The sequence below is a fragment of the Bufo bufo genome, chromosome 4 (genome assembly GCF_905171765.1).
Source record: "Bufo bufo chromosome 4, aBufBuf1.1, whole genome shotgun sequence".
Lineage (NCBI taxonomy): Eukaryota > Metazoa > Chordata > Amphibia > Anura > Bufonidae > Bufo > Bufo bufo.
This window is the reverse complement of record NC_053392.1, coordinates 57,765,864-57,784,004: the sequence shown is the minus strand read 5'-3', so window position 1 is coordinate 57,784,004 and position 18,141 is coordinate 57,765,864. Positions and strand designations below refer to the sequence as shown.

At 44.8% G+C, this 18,141-nt stretch overlaps 1 protein-coding gene across 3 annotated transcripts in view; it reads left to right on the top strand.

The window, feature by feature from the left end:
• Positions 1–18,141, top strand: part of SUPT3H (SPT3 homolog, SAGA and STAGA complex component) — a 496,743-nt gene that overhangs the window by 312,603 nt on the left and 165,999 nt on the right. For all 3 annotated transcript variants that reach the window (XM_040427286.1, XM_040427284.1, XM_040427285.1), the window contains exon 4: positions 13,934–14,020. In XM_040427286.1, the coding sequence (XP_040283220.1) occupies positions 13,934–14,020 (87 nt within the window). The remainder of the gene's footprint in view (positions 1–13,933; positions 14,021–18,141) is intronic.

Below are 18,141 nucleotides of genomic sequence, written 5' to 3'. Positions count from 1 at the left end.
ACAGGTTGGAGAGTATATGTAGACAACCCATTTACATGGCCCACATAATACTGCCCTATAGTTCCCATGTAACCTTTCAATTCTCAGATAATAAACCATTCCTTGCCCAATAATATTGGGTGGTTTTAATTTGCTCCTTGGGTTTCCATCCTCCCCTAGTAAAGGAGAACCTTTGTCATTTAATTCACTTTGCTAGATTTTTTATGTAGATGCTCTATCCTCAGGATAGGCCATCAATATCTGATTAGTGGGGGTCCGACATGCGGCACTCCCACCCATCAGCTGTGCTGCAGTAGCCTCGGCTCCCTGCACGTTGGACAGCGCTGAGGCTACCCCTGACACAGCTCATCTGTCACCGCCAGACATCTGTGAAGCTCTGACAGACGTTCTTTAGAACCTCCTGCTTGAGGTTCTTTTGTTTTGCTTTCGTTTTGTAATCTCGTTTCCCTCTCTCAGCTGTTATCTAGTTGCACTGATTGCATCCCTTTAAATCCCTTCCCATACTGCATCACTTTGCGGTTTAAACAACTTCCTGGAGTGTGTGCATGCTGGATGCTACAACTGATGCTTCTACAGATAAGTCTGTTAATTTATCTTTGTTTTCCTGTTTGCTTGATCCGAGGTGACCCTGACTCCCTCCGTATTAAGTGTAGGGAGTCGGTGGTCGTGTCCCCTCACTATTATAGGGTGTTCAGGTGTCATACAGTCGAGGAACGAGGGTATGCAAATTTCTACCATTGAGATTTTTGCATAGGCTGAGCAGTAAGGGAGAGAGCTAGCATTGTTACAGGGCTTACCCGTTGGTTCCTTAGTTTTGGATCAAGTCAGGGGTAGTTATACTGCCCTGGCATTCTAGGGGCCCAAATGTGTGGTAAGGAGTTTGAAATCAAATTCTGTAAAAAATGACCTGTGAAATCCGAAAGGTGCTCTTTGGAATATGGGCCCCTTTGCCCACCTAGGCTGCAAAAAAGTGTCACACATCTGGTATCTCCGTACTCAGGAGAAGGTGGGGAATGTGTTTTGGGGTGTCATTTTATATATACCCATGCTGGGTGAGAGAAATATCTTGGCAAAAGACAACTTTTCCCATTTTTTTATACAAAGTTGGCATTTGACCAAGATATTTATCTCACCCAGCATGGGTATATGTAAAAAGACACCCCAAAACACATTCCCCAACTTCTCCTGAGTACGGAGATACCAGATGTGTGACACTTTTTTGCAGCCTAGGTGGGCAAAGGGGCCCATATTCCAAAGAGCACCTTTCGGATTTCACAGGTCATTTTTTACAGAATTTGATTTCAAACTCCTTACCACACATTTGGGCCCCTAGAATGCCAGGGCAGTATAACTACCCCACAAGTGACCCCATTTTGGAAAGAAGACACCCCAAGGTATTCCGTGAGGGGCATGGCGAGTTCCTAGAATTTTTTATTTTTTGTCACAAGTTAGTGGAAAATGATGATTTTTTTTATTTTTATTTTTTTCATACAAAGTCTCATATTCCACTAACTTGTGACAAAAAATAAAAACTTCCATGAACTCACTATGCCCATCAGCGAATACCTTGGGGTCTCTTCTTTCCAAAATGAGGTCACTTGTGGGGTAGTTATACTGCCCTGGCATTCTAGGGGCCCAAATGTGTGGTAAGGAGTTTGAAATCAAATTCAGTAAAAAATGACCTGTGAAATCCGAAAGGTGCTCTTTGGAATGTGGGCCCCTTTGCCCACCTAGGCTGCAAAAAAGTGTCACACATCTGGTATCCCTGTACTCAGGAGAAGTTGAGGAATGTGTTTTGGGGTGTCTTTTTACATATACCCATGCTGGGTGAGATAAATATCTTGGTCAAATGCCAACTTTGTATAAAAAAATGGGAAAAGTTGTCTTTTGCCAAGATATTTCTCTCACCCAGCATGGGTATATATAAAATGACACCCCAAAACACATTCCCCACCTTCTCCTGAGTACGGAGATACCAGATGTGTGACACTTTTTTGCAGCCTAGGTGGGCAAAGGGGCCCATATTCCAAAGAGCACCTTTCGGATTTCACAGGTCATTTTTTACAGAATTTGATTTCAAACTCCTTACCACACATTTGGGCCCCTAGAATGCCAGGGCAGTATAACTACCCCACAAGTGACCCCATTTTGGAAAGAAGACACCCCAAGGTATTCCATGAGGGGCATGGCGAGTTCCTAGAATTTTTTATTTTTTGTCACAAGTTAGTGGAAAATGATGATTTTTTTTTTTTTTTCATACAAAGTCTCATATTCCACTAACTTGTGACAAAAAATAAAAACTTCCATGAACTCACTATGCCCATCAGCGAATACCTTGGGGTCTCTTCTTTCCAAAATGGGGTCACTTGTGGGGTAGTTATACTGCCCTGGCATTCTAGGGGCCCAAATGTGTGGTAAGGAGTTTGAAATCAAATTCAGTAAAAAATGACCTGTGAAATCCGAAAGGTGCTCTTTGGAATGTGGGCCCCTTTGCCCACCTAGGCTGCAAAAAAGTGTCACACATCTGGTATCCCCGTACTCAGGAGAAGTTGAGGAATGTGTTTTGGGGTGTCTTTTTACATATACCCATGCTGGGTGAGATAAATATCTTGGTCAAATGCCAACTTTGTATAAAAAAATGGGAAAAGTTGTCTTTTGCCAAGATATTTATCTCACCCAGCATGGGTATATGTAAAAAGACACCCCAAAACACATTCCCCACCCTCTCCTGAGTACGGAGATACCAGATGTGTGACACTTTTTTGCAGCCTAGGTGGGCAAAGGGGCCCATATTCCAAAGAGCACCTTTCGGATTTCACAGGTCATTTTTTACAGAATTTGATTTCAAACTCCTTACCACACATTTGGGCCCCTAGAATGCCAGGGCAGTATAACTACCCCACAAGTGACCCCATTTTGGAAAGAAGAGACCCCAAGGTATTCGCTGATGGGCATAGTGAGTTCATGGAAATTTTTATTTTTTGTCACAAGTTAGTGGAATATGAGACTTTGTATGAAAAAAAAAAAAAAAAAAAAAATCATCATTTTCCACTAACTTGTGACAAAAAATAAAAAATTCGAGGAACTTGCCATGCCCCTCACGGAATACCTTGGGGTGTCTTCTTTCCAAAATGGGGTCACTTGTGGGGTAGTTATACTGCCCTGGCATTTTCCAGGGGCCCTAATGTCTGGTAAGTAGGTAAATGACCTGTGAAATCCGAAAGGTGCTCTTTGGAATGTGGGCCCCTTTGCCCACCTAGGCTGCAAAAAAGTGTCACATTACATATACCCATGCTGGGTGAGAGAAATATCTTGGCAAAAGACAACTTTTCCCATTTTTTTTATACTAAGTTGGCATTTGACCAAGATATTTATCTCACCCAGCATGGGTATATGTAAAATGACACCCCAAAACATATTCCCCAACTTCTGCTGAATACGGAGATACCACATGTGTGACACTTTTTTGCAGCCTAGGTGGGCAAAGGTGCCCAAATTCCTTTTAGGAGGGCATTTTTAGACATTTGGATACCAGACTTCTTCTCACGCTTTGGGGCCCCTAAAATGCCAGGGCAGTATAAATACTTCACATGTGACCCCATTTTGGAAAGAAGACACCCCAAGGTATTCAATGAGGGGCATGGCGAGTTCATTGAAAAAAAAAATTTTGGCACAAGTTAGCGGAAATTGATTTTTTTGATTTTGTTCTCACAAAGTCTCCCTTTCCGCTAACTTGGGACAAAAATTTCAATCTTTCATGGACTCAATATGCCCCTCAGCGAATACCTTGGGGTGTCTTCTTTCCAAAATGATGTTATTTGTGGGGTGTTTGTACTGCCCTGGCATTTGAGGGTCTCCGCAATCATTACATGTATGCCCAGCATTAGGAGTTTCTGCTATTCTCCTTATATTGAGCATACAGGTAATGAGATTTTTTTTTTCCGTTCAGCCTCTGGGCTGAAAGAAAAAAATGAACGGCACAGATTTCTTCATTCGCATCGATCAATGTGGATGAAAAAATCTCTGCCAAAAAAAGAAAAAGGAGGGGAAAGGCGTCTGCCAGGACATAGGAGCTCCGCCCAACATCCATACCCACTTCAGCTCGTATGCCCTGGCAAACCAGATTTCTCCATTCACATCAATCGATGTGGATGAATAAATCATTGCCGGGATTTTTTTTTTTTATATATACAAAGTGTTTGCCAAAGTATATGAACACCGCCACCTCCTCAGCTCATATGCCTCGGCAAATGTATCTTTTACTGCAGAGGAGAAATCTCGTCTTGCAGCGCCGCATACACCGACTTGCGTGTAATCTGACAGCAGCGCAATGCTTCTGTCCGAATGCACATCAGTGCTGCAGCTAGTCGATCGGTTGGTCCACCTGAAAGGTAAAAAAAACAAAACAAAAAAGAAAAAACCAGGCCGCAAAGCAATAACTTTATTAACTGTTGAACAGAACATAGAAACTTTTTTTAAACTTTTTTAACTGAACGTTTAACTTTTTTACTTACCGGTATTTTTTTTTTTGTTTAGTTTTTTTTACCTTTATAGAACAAACCTCTCCTTCCCCATGGGACAATGTGCAAAGCGCAAATCGCCCAAAGATGTGGCGAAGTACGTTATGCACTTTATCCCAGGTGAAAGGAGAGGTTTGCAGCAGCTGTGAGAGAAAGGGCCCTAATAGCCCTGTGTGCCTGTCCTGGTGAGATGTGATCCCTATGCTAGGTGTACCTGTGTGTGGTACTTCCGGAAACACTCTCCATAGCATAGGGCAGGGTGGTCAGCACAATCAGGACAGAAATAGCGGGTGTCACGCCTTATTCCACTCCTGCTACAGACACGACATCTTTTTCGGGGTGACGGTTGGGTTGAGGTACCAGGAACGACACTGGGGAAATGTCGCTCGTGTAGACGGCTAACTACACTGGTGGATGGGGCCACGGAACCTCCTGGGTAAAGGAGGTTCTCGATGATCTCTTCCTGGAATTTGAGGAAGGATCCTGTTCTCCCAGCCTTACTGTAGAGAACAAAACTATTGTACAGCGCCAATTGAATCAAATATACAGACACCTTCTTATACCAGCGTCTGGTTCTGCGGGAAACTAAATACGGAGACAACATCTGGTCATTGAAGTCCACCCCTCCCATGAGCGCATTATAGTCGTGGACACAGAGGGGCTTTTCAATGACACGGGTTGCTCGCTCAATTTGGATTGTCGTGTCTGCGTGAATAGAGGAGAGCATGTAAACGTCACGCTTGTCTCTCCATTTCACCGCGAGCAGTTCTTCGTTACACAATGCAGCCCTCTGCCCCCTTGCAAGACGGGTGGTTACAAGCCGTTGGGGGAAGCCTACGCGACTAGTTCGCGCGGTGCCACAGGCGCAAATCCGTTCTAGAAACAAATGCCTAAAGAGGGCCACACTTGTGTAGAAATTGTCCACATAAAGATGGTACCCCTTGCCGAATAAGGGTGACACCAAGTCCCAGACTGTCTTCCCACTGCTCCCCAGGTAGTCAGGGCAACCGACCGGCTCCAGGGTCTGATCTTTTCCCTCATAGATCCGAAATTTGTGGGTATAGCCTGTGGCCCTTTCACAGAGCTTATACAATTTGACCCCATACCGGGCACGCTTGCTTGGGATGTATTGTTTGAAGCCAAGGCGCCCGGTAAAATGTATTAGGGACTCGTCTACGCAGATGTTTTGCTCAGGGGTATACAAATCTGCAAATTTCAGGTTGAAATGGTCTATGAGGGGCCGAATTTTGTGGAGCCGGTCAAAAGCAGGGTGGCCTCTGGGACGGGAGGTGGTGTTGTCGCTAAAGTGCAGGAAACGCAGGATGGTCTCAAATCGTGTCCTGGACATAGCAGCAGAGAACATGGGCATGTGATGAATTGGGTGCGTTGACCAATATGACCGCAATTCATGCTTTTTTGTCAGGCCCATGTTGAGGAGAAGGCCCAAAAAAATTTTAAGTTCGGAAACTTGGACTGGTTTCCACCGGAAAGGCTGGGCATAATAGCTTCCCGGGTTAGCGGTTATAAATTGTGTGGCATACTGGTTGGTCTCTGCCACGACTAAGTCCAAGAGCTCCGCAGTCAAGAACAGCTCAAAAAATCCCAGGGCCGAACCGATTTGAGCCGTCTCAACCCGAACTCCAGACTGGGCGGTGAAAGGGGGAACTACTGGTGCGGCTGAAGTTGGTGACTGCCAATCAGGATTTGCCAGCACCTCAGGGACTCTAGGGGCTCTACGGGCCTGTCTGTGCGGTGGCTGCGACGGGGTAACTATTGCACGTGCCACCGTACCAGCTTCAACTGCCCTTCTGGTGCTCGCTACTTCACCAGGTTGTACGGCAGTGCTGGTACTAGGTCCAGGAAGGGCTGCGCTGCTGGTGTATGCCTCACCACGTGATCCGGCAGCGACAGCCCCACTCTGCTGCTCTTGAAGCGGATCCTGCGTAACCTGTGGTCTAGCGACATGGGGCCGGGTACGCCTGGTGCTGCCAGGGACCTCCACCTCCTCGTCCGAACTTTGGGTCAGAGAGCCACTGCTTTCCACAGGTTCATATTCTGACCCGCTAGATTCGTCAGATGAGGGTTCCCACTCCTCATCCGACTGGGTCAGAATCCTGTAGGCCTCTTCAGAAGAATACCCCCTGTTTGACATTTTGGACTACTAAATTTAGGGGTATTCCCTGAGACTACTTAAGAAAAAAAGCAAGCCTGTCTTACAAAGGGGAGGCTAGCGAAGTACCGGAGGCTGCTGCGGTTGATAAAAAATATCAAAACTGATTTTTTTATCGCCGCAGTGCGTGTAAAATGAATGTGCAGTGATCAAAAAATATTTTTTTTTTGTCACTGCGGTGGGGCGGGCGTGGGTGAACGCACGTGTGGGCGACCGATCAGGCCTGATCGGGCAAACACTGCGTTTTGGGTGGAGGGCGAACTAAAGTGACACTAATACTATTATTGATCTGACCGTGATCAGTTTTGATCACTTACAGATACTATAAAAGTACAAATGCTGATTAGCGATACGCTAAACAGCGAATAAAAGTGACTGCGGTGCGGTGGGGTGGGCGCTAACTGACGCTAACTACCTAACCAAGGGGCCTAAACTATCCCTAAAACCTAACAGCCAATACCAGTGGAAAAAAAAAAGTGACAGTTTACACTGATCACTTTTTTTCCTTTCACTAGTGATTGACAGGGGCGATCAAAGGGGTGATCAAAGGGTTAATTGGGGTGCAGGTGGGTGATCAGGGGCTACAGTGAAGTGTTTGGTGTACTCACAGTGATGTCTGCTTCTCTGCTGGATCCAACCGACGAAAAGGACCAGCAGAGGAGCAGAGAAGCCATATAACAGATCATATTTACTAATATGATCTGTTATATGACTTTGGATTGGATTTTTTGAAAATCGCCAGCCTGCCAGCCAATGATCGTTGCTGGCAGGCTGGTGACGAAATACTTCTTTTAATTTTGCCGGCCCGCGATGCGCATGCGCGGGCCGGCTTTGAGCAAAATCTCGCGTCTCGCGAGATGACGCGTATATGCGTGACTCTGCGCAGCGCTGCCACCTCCGGAACGCAATCCTGCGTTAGGCGCTCCGGAGGTGGTTAAAGGGGTTATCCCCTGAATAATGTAAAACATGAAAATCTCTTTCCAACAAACCTAGAACGAGCCCTGTACCTCACATGGATCCAGAGATCTCCCCATTCATTGCTCCAATTGTTCTGCTCAGTTTATTTCAAGCTGTGAGCTTAGGGGGCGTGTCGTTTCTCAGGGGGCGTGTCTGCAGCTGGTGGCAGTTGGAGGATGGAACTGAGCACGTGCGTCCATCTCAGTGAGCCGGACAGAGAAATTAGAAAAGGAGCAAACAGCAGGTGGCGCTCTACAGATAGATTTCATTGAATTCACGTGGGAGCTATAATACATTTTTAATTAGATGCAATTACAAAAATATTCAGATCCAGGTGCTGGTTTGAAAATTGTAGACTAGTTTTCATGGGACACCCCTTTAAGGTAATTTTTTTAGTAACATTAATACATTTTCCTGTTGCGATCGTTGATGTCTTCCTCTTTTGTGGTTGTTTTTTTAAATCACTGTTTTCCAAGTTTGCAAAGCTGGGTGACAACCGATATAGTCCTGCAGGATTCTGCAGGAGTTGTCAGCCCCTGAATGGCACACTTGTCTAGTTCTTCCTGGCACTGTACGCCCTCCCCGCATACGTCCCCTTCTGCTGCTCCTGTCACTGCCAGCTTTGTGGAGTTTTATGGTTTTCTGGAGCTCTGATTAGCTTCATTTATTCCACTCTGGCCGCTCATTAAATATCAGGACGCTATTATAGGTACAATTAGAAGAAATATTCCTCCGTGTAAAACTGGCCGTGACCCCTTCTCAGGAGGAGCGTTCCCATGTGCCGCTGATTAACTAGAGCTCCTTCCCGGACGGCGATTTAACGACACATTACACAATGGAAAGATGTGCAGCCAGGAGATAATGGGGCTGCAGCCACTGCTCAAGTAACATCCAGTGCCCGCTGCTTAAAGAAACGAAATGCACAAAGCATCCGGGGAATATCCTCACAGCCTGCACTCCGAGGCCGTGCTCGTGTCTGGGGAAGGCACTTACTGGATTCTAGTATTATTGCCTATTCAGCATTAAAGTCATCATATATTTGATGTGTTTCAACTTAAAGGGGTGGTCCCACGAAAAATATTCTACAGATTCTAAACCAGCACCGGGATCTGAATACTTTTGTAATGGCATGTTATTAAAAATTTAGCATAGCCACTAAGTTATTCAATACAACGTGTCTCTATAGCGCCACCTGCTGTTTGTTCTTTTTCTTATTTCTTTGTCCTGCTCACTGAGAAGGCCGCACATGCTCAGTTTCATCCTTCAGCTGCCTCCTGAGCTGTGATAGGCAGAGCTGAGACACGCCTCCTGAGCTGTGATAGGGAGAGCTGAGACACGCCTCCTGAGCTGTGATAGGGAGAGCTGAGACACGCCTCCTGAGCTGTGATAGGGAGAGCTGAGACATGCCTCCTGAGCTGTGATAGGGAGAGCTGAGACACGCCTCCTGAGCTGTGATAGGGAGAGCTTAGACACACCTCCTGAGCTGCAGCAGAAAAGACACTCCCCCTGTACAGTCAGCTTGATATAGATCTAGCAGAGCAATGAACGGGAGATCTCTGGATCCATGTGAGGTACAGGGCTGGTTCTAGCTTTGTTGGAAAGAGGTTGTCATGGACTGTATATTTTCAGTTTATACATTAATCATGGAATAACCCTTTCAAACCAGAGTCTTTCTTATACATACATTGAGAAGAATTTCATATGCCAGCCTTAAAGGGGTATTCTCATCTCAGTTAATGGGAGAATATCGCTAGGATATACCCCCATTGTCTGATAGGTGCGGGTCCCACCGATATCGAGACGTTCCTATGCACTGACCTCCCTCTTTTGCCAGTTTTATAATGTACTGTGTGAAGGAAAGCAAGAGGATTTAGGGTACTTTCACACTAGCGGTTTTCTTTTCCCAACATTGAGTTCCATCCTAGGGGCTCTATACCGGAAAAGAACTGATCAATTTTATCCCCATGCATTCTGAATAGAGAGCAATCCGTTCAGGATGCATCAGGATGTCTTCAGTTCAGTGTTTGTGACTGATCAGGCGAAAGATAAAACCGCAACATGCTACGGTTTTATCTCCGCTCAAAGAAAACTGAATTTTCCATAGGAATGTATTAGTGCCGGATTCGGCATTCAAAATACCGCAATGCCGGATCCGTCCTTGCGCAGACCGGAAAAAAAGGTGAAAAAAATAAATGCCGGATCCGTTTTTCCGGATGACACCGGAAAGACAGATCTGGCATTTCAATGCATTTTTCTGACTGATCAGGCATTTTTCAGACCGGTCAGGATCCTGATCAGTTTTACAAATGCCATCAGTTGGCATACATTTTGCCGGCGACGGAACTGCTTGCCGGATCACTCTTCCGCAAGTGTGAAAGTAGCCTTAGAGGTGTATGTCTGAGATTTATCAGTGTATTTATGCAAGTTCTGTGTTCACCCCTGCCGCTGCACCCAATGACTGGCCTCACCAATGATGTGTCCCCAGGAGGCATGTCACTTCTGGATTAGGTGCTCTCTGGGAACACATTACCGCTGAAGCCAGTCAGGTAGCAAAGTAAATGTAGTTCCCTTCACTAGTCCCTCTGGGTGTGGGGGATTAAAGAAAAAACATTTTTTAAGAGGGTTTTTTAAGGTATTTTAACTGATGACCTATCCTGTGGTATAGTGGCTGTGCTTGGTATCGTACTCAGCCCCATTCAGTTCAGTGGGGCTGAGCTGCTGCTCCTATAGGTCATGAGACAGATGAACGTGACATCACAGGCCTAGGAAAATCTGCAAGACGGCCGAGGCGCAACTGCAAGTGCTTTCTCAAACAGCTGATCGGCGGGGGTTCCCGGTGTCGAACCCCTACCTATCAGATACGGATGACCTATCTGGCAAATAGGTCATCAGTTAAAATATCTCGGAAAACCCCTTTAAGCAAAGCTATGGCCCCTTCATAGCTATTACCCGGATCAGCCCTATACAACCAGGCACATAGCCCTGTAGGGTCACTGACGCTGATTAAAACGATACCTTTCTTTTTTCTGTAGGTAGAAGTGTTGTGGAGAAATTTGAACTTTTATAAATATTCTTAAGAGCTATTGGAGCACCAGGAGGCGGGCTTCTGCGGTTCAAGCACCGCTCCGGCGACACCCCTGGTGCTCCATACCGACTCCCCCTCCCTTCAGAATGAGGTCTAGCAATGAGATCTCGCGCCTGCGCACCCGCTGTCTAGAACGCCGCTCACGTCACTGAACCCGAAAGTGGCGGTGTGGTCTGCTTGAAGCCATCCGCGCTGCCTCTTCCGGTTTCAGTGATGTGAATGGCGCATGCGTATTTTCATCTTCGCTCATTGGGATGAAGCCGAAGGTGTCGTGCCGTACGTGCCATTCTAGAAATCGAGTGCTGAGGCTTTCAATCTAAAGGGAGGGGGGCATGATTTCAAGGAAAAGGGCGTCAGTATGGAGCACCAGGGGTGTCGCTGGAGTGGTGCTCATACCACATAAGCCCACCTCCTGGTGCTTTAACAGCTCCTTAGCCTATTTATAAAAGTTCAAATTTCTCCACAACCCTACTACCTACTGATAAAAGAAAGGTATTGTTTTAATCATCGTCAGCGACCCTACCGGGCTATATGCCTGGTTGTATACGGCTGATCCGGGTGACAGAGCCGCTTTAAGTCTCAGGATCGTCAGGTTACGGCAGTGAGATCTCCAACAATCAGAAAGTGATTGCAGATCTTAGCAATATGAGATATGGGTTCAGTGGGTATATAAACAGCGCGGCGATCTATGGCCGCCTCATGGAGTAGCTCTAATTATTTGCTGCAGCTTTTTTCATAATGTCCTTATGAAAAAAAAATTCCAACTTTGCAGAAAAGAGAAAAGTACCTCACATGCCCTGAATCTAATCAGAAGAAAAGTTGATTTTACTCCTGCCAAGCAAATAGGACGATCATTTTTCACATTCTTACATTTTCCAGGGTAGTTTCAAGTTAGATTATGTTACTGTTGCTTATGAGTTCCTGCAAACTCCCCGAGCCCCTGCCCTGGTTGTAGCAGTAAGGGCCCAAGTGAATTTTACAGGGAAATATTGCTAACATTTCACGCAGTATGTTTTCTGTTGTCTGCCATAGATACAGTTAATGTTTTGTGTGCGTCTGATTAGTGTGGAAAAAAGAAATTAATGCCCTTCTGTATTATGATTTATGGACGAAAGTCTGTGCCCGGTGTCATTTTGCCAACTCTGAAGTCAATTTTTTTTTTCAACCTCCCCCATCCCCCCCTTCAATTTGGATATTAGAACCGGCTACTGGTTTTGTTGATCTTTTCAACTTGTGAATGGGCCTAATTCACATCTTAGCAGCATGGGATCTAAAAATTATTAATGCTGCAATTCAGACAGTGATATTGAGTGAAACATTGGCCAAGTGTGCGAGATGGAGAGCGGTAGAATTTCATGAAATGGTTTTCAGGTGCATTTTTACTTCTCCCGTCAGCTCATGTAACGCAGGTTTGAAGTTACGTGGCTTTCTGTGCTTTTGTAGTAGATTTAGTTAATTCCAAGTTTATCTCTGAGAAACTCACCCCAGGTTCTTTGTGTTTTTGGTATTCGCAGGCTAGTATATGACCATTTACCAGCTTTACAGATTAGTAATTGTGTTTACAGTTTAGAAAAGGTCAAAAATTTTCAAATGTACTGTATTTGGATTAGAAAACCTGTTTTCATGTATCCTGTCGGGGAGTTCATAAAAGGGGGACTCCTTGGTTTAGGATCCTCATCTCATGGCCAGTATGGATAGTGGTTGTGAAGACCATCTCTTGCCTTGGAGAATCTTTCTGTCCTACATTAAACCCGTTGATTTAAATGGGCACACCATTATCACTTACTCACAGAATAGATGATGAATGTATGATAGCTGAGGACCAACCACTGGGACCCCCACCAATCACTAGAATAGGAGTCCCTGAAACCCATGTGTGAATGTAGCGGTGGTCGCACTCAGTTGTCTATTGGACTGCCGAATTCTGGTCTTTTATCTACCTCCGTCAGAGCCGTTGACACTACGGGGAAAATTTTTCATTGTCTTTGTGCCTTATTTCTGGCTTAAAAAAATTGCAAAAATTGCTCATTGATGATACATTGTCGCAAGTGGTGTTTTTACGCCACCCTCTGCACTTTTTTGGAAAGGGGGCATGTGGGGAAGGAATGTGATCAGCAGCCGCCAGCCGCAACACACATTGATCTTCATTTTCTGGTGCAAATGAAGACAGAAATCTGTGGCAGGTCGGAGCTGCCATAGATTTCTTTGTAGCCACGTGTTCTGCTGGAGGATGCACCTAATATACGATGAGGTATGCAACTCATCATAAATAAGGCGCATCCTCTGGCAGAAACTCTCCCCTATAGTTACACTACCATTGCATTCACACAGGGGTCTCAGAGATCCCTACTCTAGCGGTCCCACTTATCAAGAGATGATAAATATTGTTCGTTGGTCAATGAACCCAGAAGACTCCAGGACCCCCATTCTTGTGATGGTTTCCGTGTTCAGACCCCCAGCGGTCATACATTTATCACCTGTCCTGTGGATAGCTAATAAATATTGTTTGTATGCAAACTCCTTTTATTTTCCCTGTGGTGGCAAGGAAACCGAATACTTACCGTCAGGTTCCACGCGTTCTACAGCTGGTCGGAGCAATGGGATATTTGTGATCAGCTTATTGACAAGGGACCCTCCTCACCAGAAGAAGTTGCCCAAAGTGGAAAACCATTTTAAAGATACAGTTATGGCGGGCAAAAGTTAGACACGGTGTCATGCTTATTGTACGGGCTCGGGGGGCATGACACAAATACTCCCTGTGGTCTTCTGTTGAATCCATCACACTTTGCCCCCCTCGGGCCCTGCGCTAGTCACAACACATCTCATCAGTGTTACTCAGAGTCTTCCTTTACAAGTTCTGTATTAAAATATTTCAAGCATATTTTATTTTTTTAATTGTCCTCTTGCAACCGATAGTATTGATCAAAGCATAAAAATAAAAGATGAAGTAACTTTAGAAATAATCACAAATAAATAAAATCTCTTACCGTTCTGTGTATACAGCTCTTTTGCAGTCCTATGTGTTTCCTTAGATATACAGCACAAACAAACCCCATGTGTGAATCTGCAGACATATATAACTACTTTTCAGATGTCACGTGTTTCTGTAGGTTAATATTGGAGCTTTACACAGAAAGGTGACAAGCCCTGCCAAATTCTGTGTAAAAAATTTAAAGTGGCCTAACATATTCTCTTTTTCAGTTGCAGCAAGCGGCCGATGTGTCTCAGATGAGAGGGGCCAGGGTCATTTCAGCTGAAGATCTTCTTTTCCTCATGCGCAGAGATAAGGTAAGCATTGTATTGTTGTGGAACCTGTCCACTGATCAAGACGTCATGCACACGACTGTATTTTCTGTATGTGTCCGATCCTTGTTTTTGCGGATTGCATACAGGCCCATTCATTTCTATAGGTCCACTAAAATAAACGACAGCACACGGATGTATAGTATTTAGGGAACGGGACGCCTTCCCTAGTCACAAGCACCATACTGCACTCCCGGAGTGCAAACTGAATACTACACCGCATGCAGATGTGCTGTCCGCATCCATGTGTCCATTCCATAAATTATAGAATATGTCCTATTGTCTGTATTTCTAACAATGGGAGTGAGAAAAAGCAGAGTGCACATGGAGGGCATCCGTATTTTGCATATCTGTGTTTTGCAGGATGTCCTTCATGGAGGATGTCGTTATTGACCTCTAAAGGGACAGGATTAGCTTCCCTGCTGGGAATGAAGATCTTGGTGCGTGGATGGCAAGAATTGAGCCCAGGGATGGATCGGGGGCTTTCACCTCTCCTTCCCTTATGCTGGTGCTCGGCTAGCACCCCACATGGTTGGGTCCACTGGCCTTTCCAGTTCCCTATTCAGGCCGCATGGTCTGGTTTCGGGTGCCGCTTCCCTTGGTTAAGGGCTCTGGGCTCCGTATGTCTCCTCCGCTTCTGTTCGGTCAGTGCTCTGGTTTTGGCTGGGAAGCACATGGGACGCCAGATGTCACTTCCAGGTGTCGTCAGTGCATCAGGAAGGCCACCGTCCTCGACATCGGGCGCTGTCTTGAGCGGCTGACATCACTTCCTGTGGCATCGACACGTCATTGAAGGGCGTTGACGTCGGTATCTGACATAATCTCTGGCCAGGGCAAACAGGGCGCAACCATTTTACTTAATCCAAATGAAATCGGGATCTAAAATTCTGGTAGCAGGACCGGAAGTGGAGGTGGCAACAATGCTGGTGTCCCCTATGGGTAGATTCGCATTGCAATGGATGGGTGACTCTCCAGGTGAATCGAGTCCCCAGAAATTAGGAGGAGGAGCATTGCGATAGCAGGGAGGTAGGACTATTTAAGTCTGTTATGTTCAGACAATGTTGGTTCTCTATCATGGAATGTCCTGTTTCTGGTCGGGTTGATCCGGTCCAAGTATCCCATGCACAGGGTCAAGTAAGTGTCACTGACAGACCCTGTACCATTTATATATTTGTCTGTTTGGTAGCTAGCAGGTATTTTTTCCCTTTTATATATTTTTTTAGGATGATTAGGAGGCAGTGCATAAGATGCCTACAGAACCTAAAAAGAAAGGGAAGAGATGTGCAACTTGCTCCAAGAAGTTGTCAGGCTCCTATACCAAATAGCTCTGCAGTACCTGCATAGGTAAAATATTGAGAGATGAACAACCGTCTTTGTTGTCTGAAATTAAGAAAATGATTAGATACGAAGTTCAGTCATCAGTGGCATCCGCAGCCATTCACCCCTCAAGGTCAGCAAAAAAGACCAAGAACAGAGATAGATTCGGACTCTGATCCGGAAGCTATAAGTGAGCCATGGTCTTAGGGGGAATTAGAAAACGATGAGGAGGAAGAGAAGACAAAGAGAAGTAGTTCTTTTCTTCAGAAGATCTGGACTCTCTTATTTCAGCGGTCCATCAAACTATGGATGTAAAATTGGTTTCAAAACCCTGCTCTATCCAAGATGAGATGTTTGGCGGGTTAAAAGCTAAAAGAAAACCTTTATTTCCAGCAAATGACAATCTAAGGACTCTCATTATGGAAGAATGGGAAGATGCAGAAAAGAGACTTTATTATCTGGCCTTTAATTCAGAAGACACCAAATTATGGGTCGAGACCCCCAGGATTGACATACCTATTGCTAAAGTATTCAAAAAGACTACTTTACCATTTGAAGATTCTTCACAGCCATGGATAGGAAAATGGATGGCCTCTTGAAGAGATCTAGGGAAGCATAAACGGCCCTAATAAATACTAATATTGCAGCCATGTCAGTGGCCAGATTCTTTTATTTATGGCTGTCCGAATTAGAGAATCATATAATAATGAAGCCATCTAGAGAACAAATCCTAGAAACCATCCTGCTTCTGAAACTGGCTACAGCTTTTGTATCAGATGCCTCTGCAAAGTCAATGAGATTTATGGCAAGAGGAAGTTCTCTGTCAAATACCACTAGACGTGCTTTGTGGCTCAAAACATGGTCTGGCGAAATTCTTTCTAAAACTGTGTACCATTCCATTCCCTGGATCCTATGTATTTAGGCCTGTTGTAGACACCATCTTATAGAAAAAAGGGCTTTCCAGAAGAAAAATCCAAAAAGACACAGCCTATTCAGAAACCTGGGCCCCGTTATCAGACACAAGCATACCGAGGAAAAGGCAAGACTGGGAGATGGAGTTACCGAAAAGGAGGAGAAGGCAGACGGTTTCTCCTTAATCCCAATTCATCTCAGAATAAACAATGATGGTCTTCCTGTGGGACGATGATTGAAGTCCTTTCTCCCACAGTGGAAAGAAATTACAAAAAAATCCCTGGATCCTCAGGATAATAAAGGAAGGCTACAAGATAGAACTATCAAGTCCTCCTCCAAGAAGATTCATTATAACCAAATTCAGTCAACCAGAACAGAATTCCGATGTCCTGAAGGATCTCAACAAACTGTTACTCATCCAAGTCATCACACGGGGAAAAGTGTTCACTGGCCGCTATTCAAACGTATTCCTGGTGAAGAAACCCAATGGGACATTTCGTTCTATTTTAAATCTGAAATTCCTAAATCAGTGCGTGAAATACTGAAATTCAGGATGGAATCAATAAAATCTGCAATCTACCTAATCTGTCTGGGGGTAGTGATGTATACGTTGGACTTCTGCATATTCTCATGTGCCAATATTTCCAGAGGATCAAAAATAGCTAAGATTTGCAGTCCAGAAAGGCTCTTCAACACTACATTACCAGTTTCAGTGTCTACCATTCGGCCTAGCTTCTGTGCCAAGAATATTCACAAAGACAATGGCGGAAATAGTCTCTTGGCTGCGAAGAGAGAGAGAAATTGTGATCGTTCCATATCTAAACGACTTTCTTTTAACAGCACTTTGTTGCACTATTCTTCTAAATCACCTCGACTTCACTCTGAGGATCTTTTCTCAGTTAGTTTGGATGATCGATGTAGAAAAGGTTTCCTGAGAACTCTTGTGGATTCCAACATTCAGTGATCCTTTCTACCAGAAGAAAAAACGGTCTCAATATACTAGGAGATAACCATCCTACAAAAGAAAATGAGAGTTCTGTGTCTAATAACGTCATGCATATGGACAGTTCCCTGGAGTCAATTCCATTTACAGCTTCTATTTGCACGGTGGGACAGAGATCAGAGCCCCTTGGACATGAAGGTCTGTCTACCCTTACAGAGTAATTCACAGTCTAACATGGTGGACAGTTCGAAGAAATCTGTCAAATGGAGTCCCATGGTCTTTAAATCCTCAGATCCTGGTAACAACAGATGCCAGCAAAACGGGTTGGGGGGGACCCAAGTCCATAGATCTTACTTCCAGGGTCTGTGGAGCTAGGACATTTCTCAGTAGTCTTTAAACTACAGAGAAATAAAGGCAGTCCTAGATACCTTCCTGAAAGAAGAACACCTCTTAAGGGGTCGCCGTGTTTGAGTATTATCAGACAATATGATAACTGTCTCATTCCTAAGCAGACAGTGAGGGGGTTCAAAACTCCCACCACTTCAGTTCCTGGCAGATCAATTATTCAGCTGGCCAGAGAGATTCTAGAGGTTCTATCAATTTCAGTCATCCATATAAAAGGAAAGGAAAATGTGATGGCGGACTTCTTAAGCAGACGTTCCATCAGTCCAGGGGAATGGTGTTTCAAGAAGGACATCTTTCATCTTCTGTGCAAGAAGTGGAGAACTCCCCAGATGGACCTATTTGCCACTAGAGAAAATGTGCAACTTCATTTTTTTCTTTTCATTAAACCCATGGGACAGACCAGTGGCGGTAAATGTGTTATCCCAGGATTGGGATATGGATCTGGCGTATACCTTTCCACCTTTTCCCCTGATTCCTGCAGTCCTAAAGAAGTTCAGATGAGAACCGGTAACCTTAATATTGTTACTTC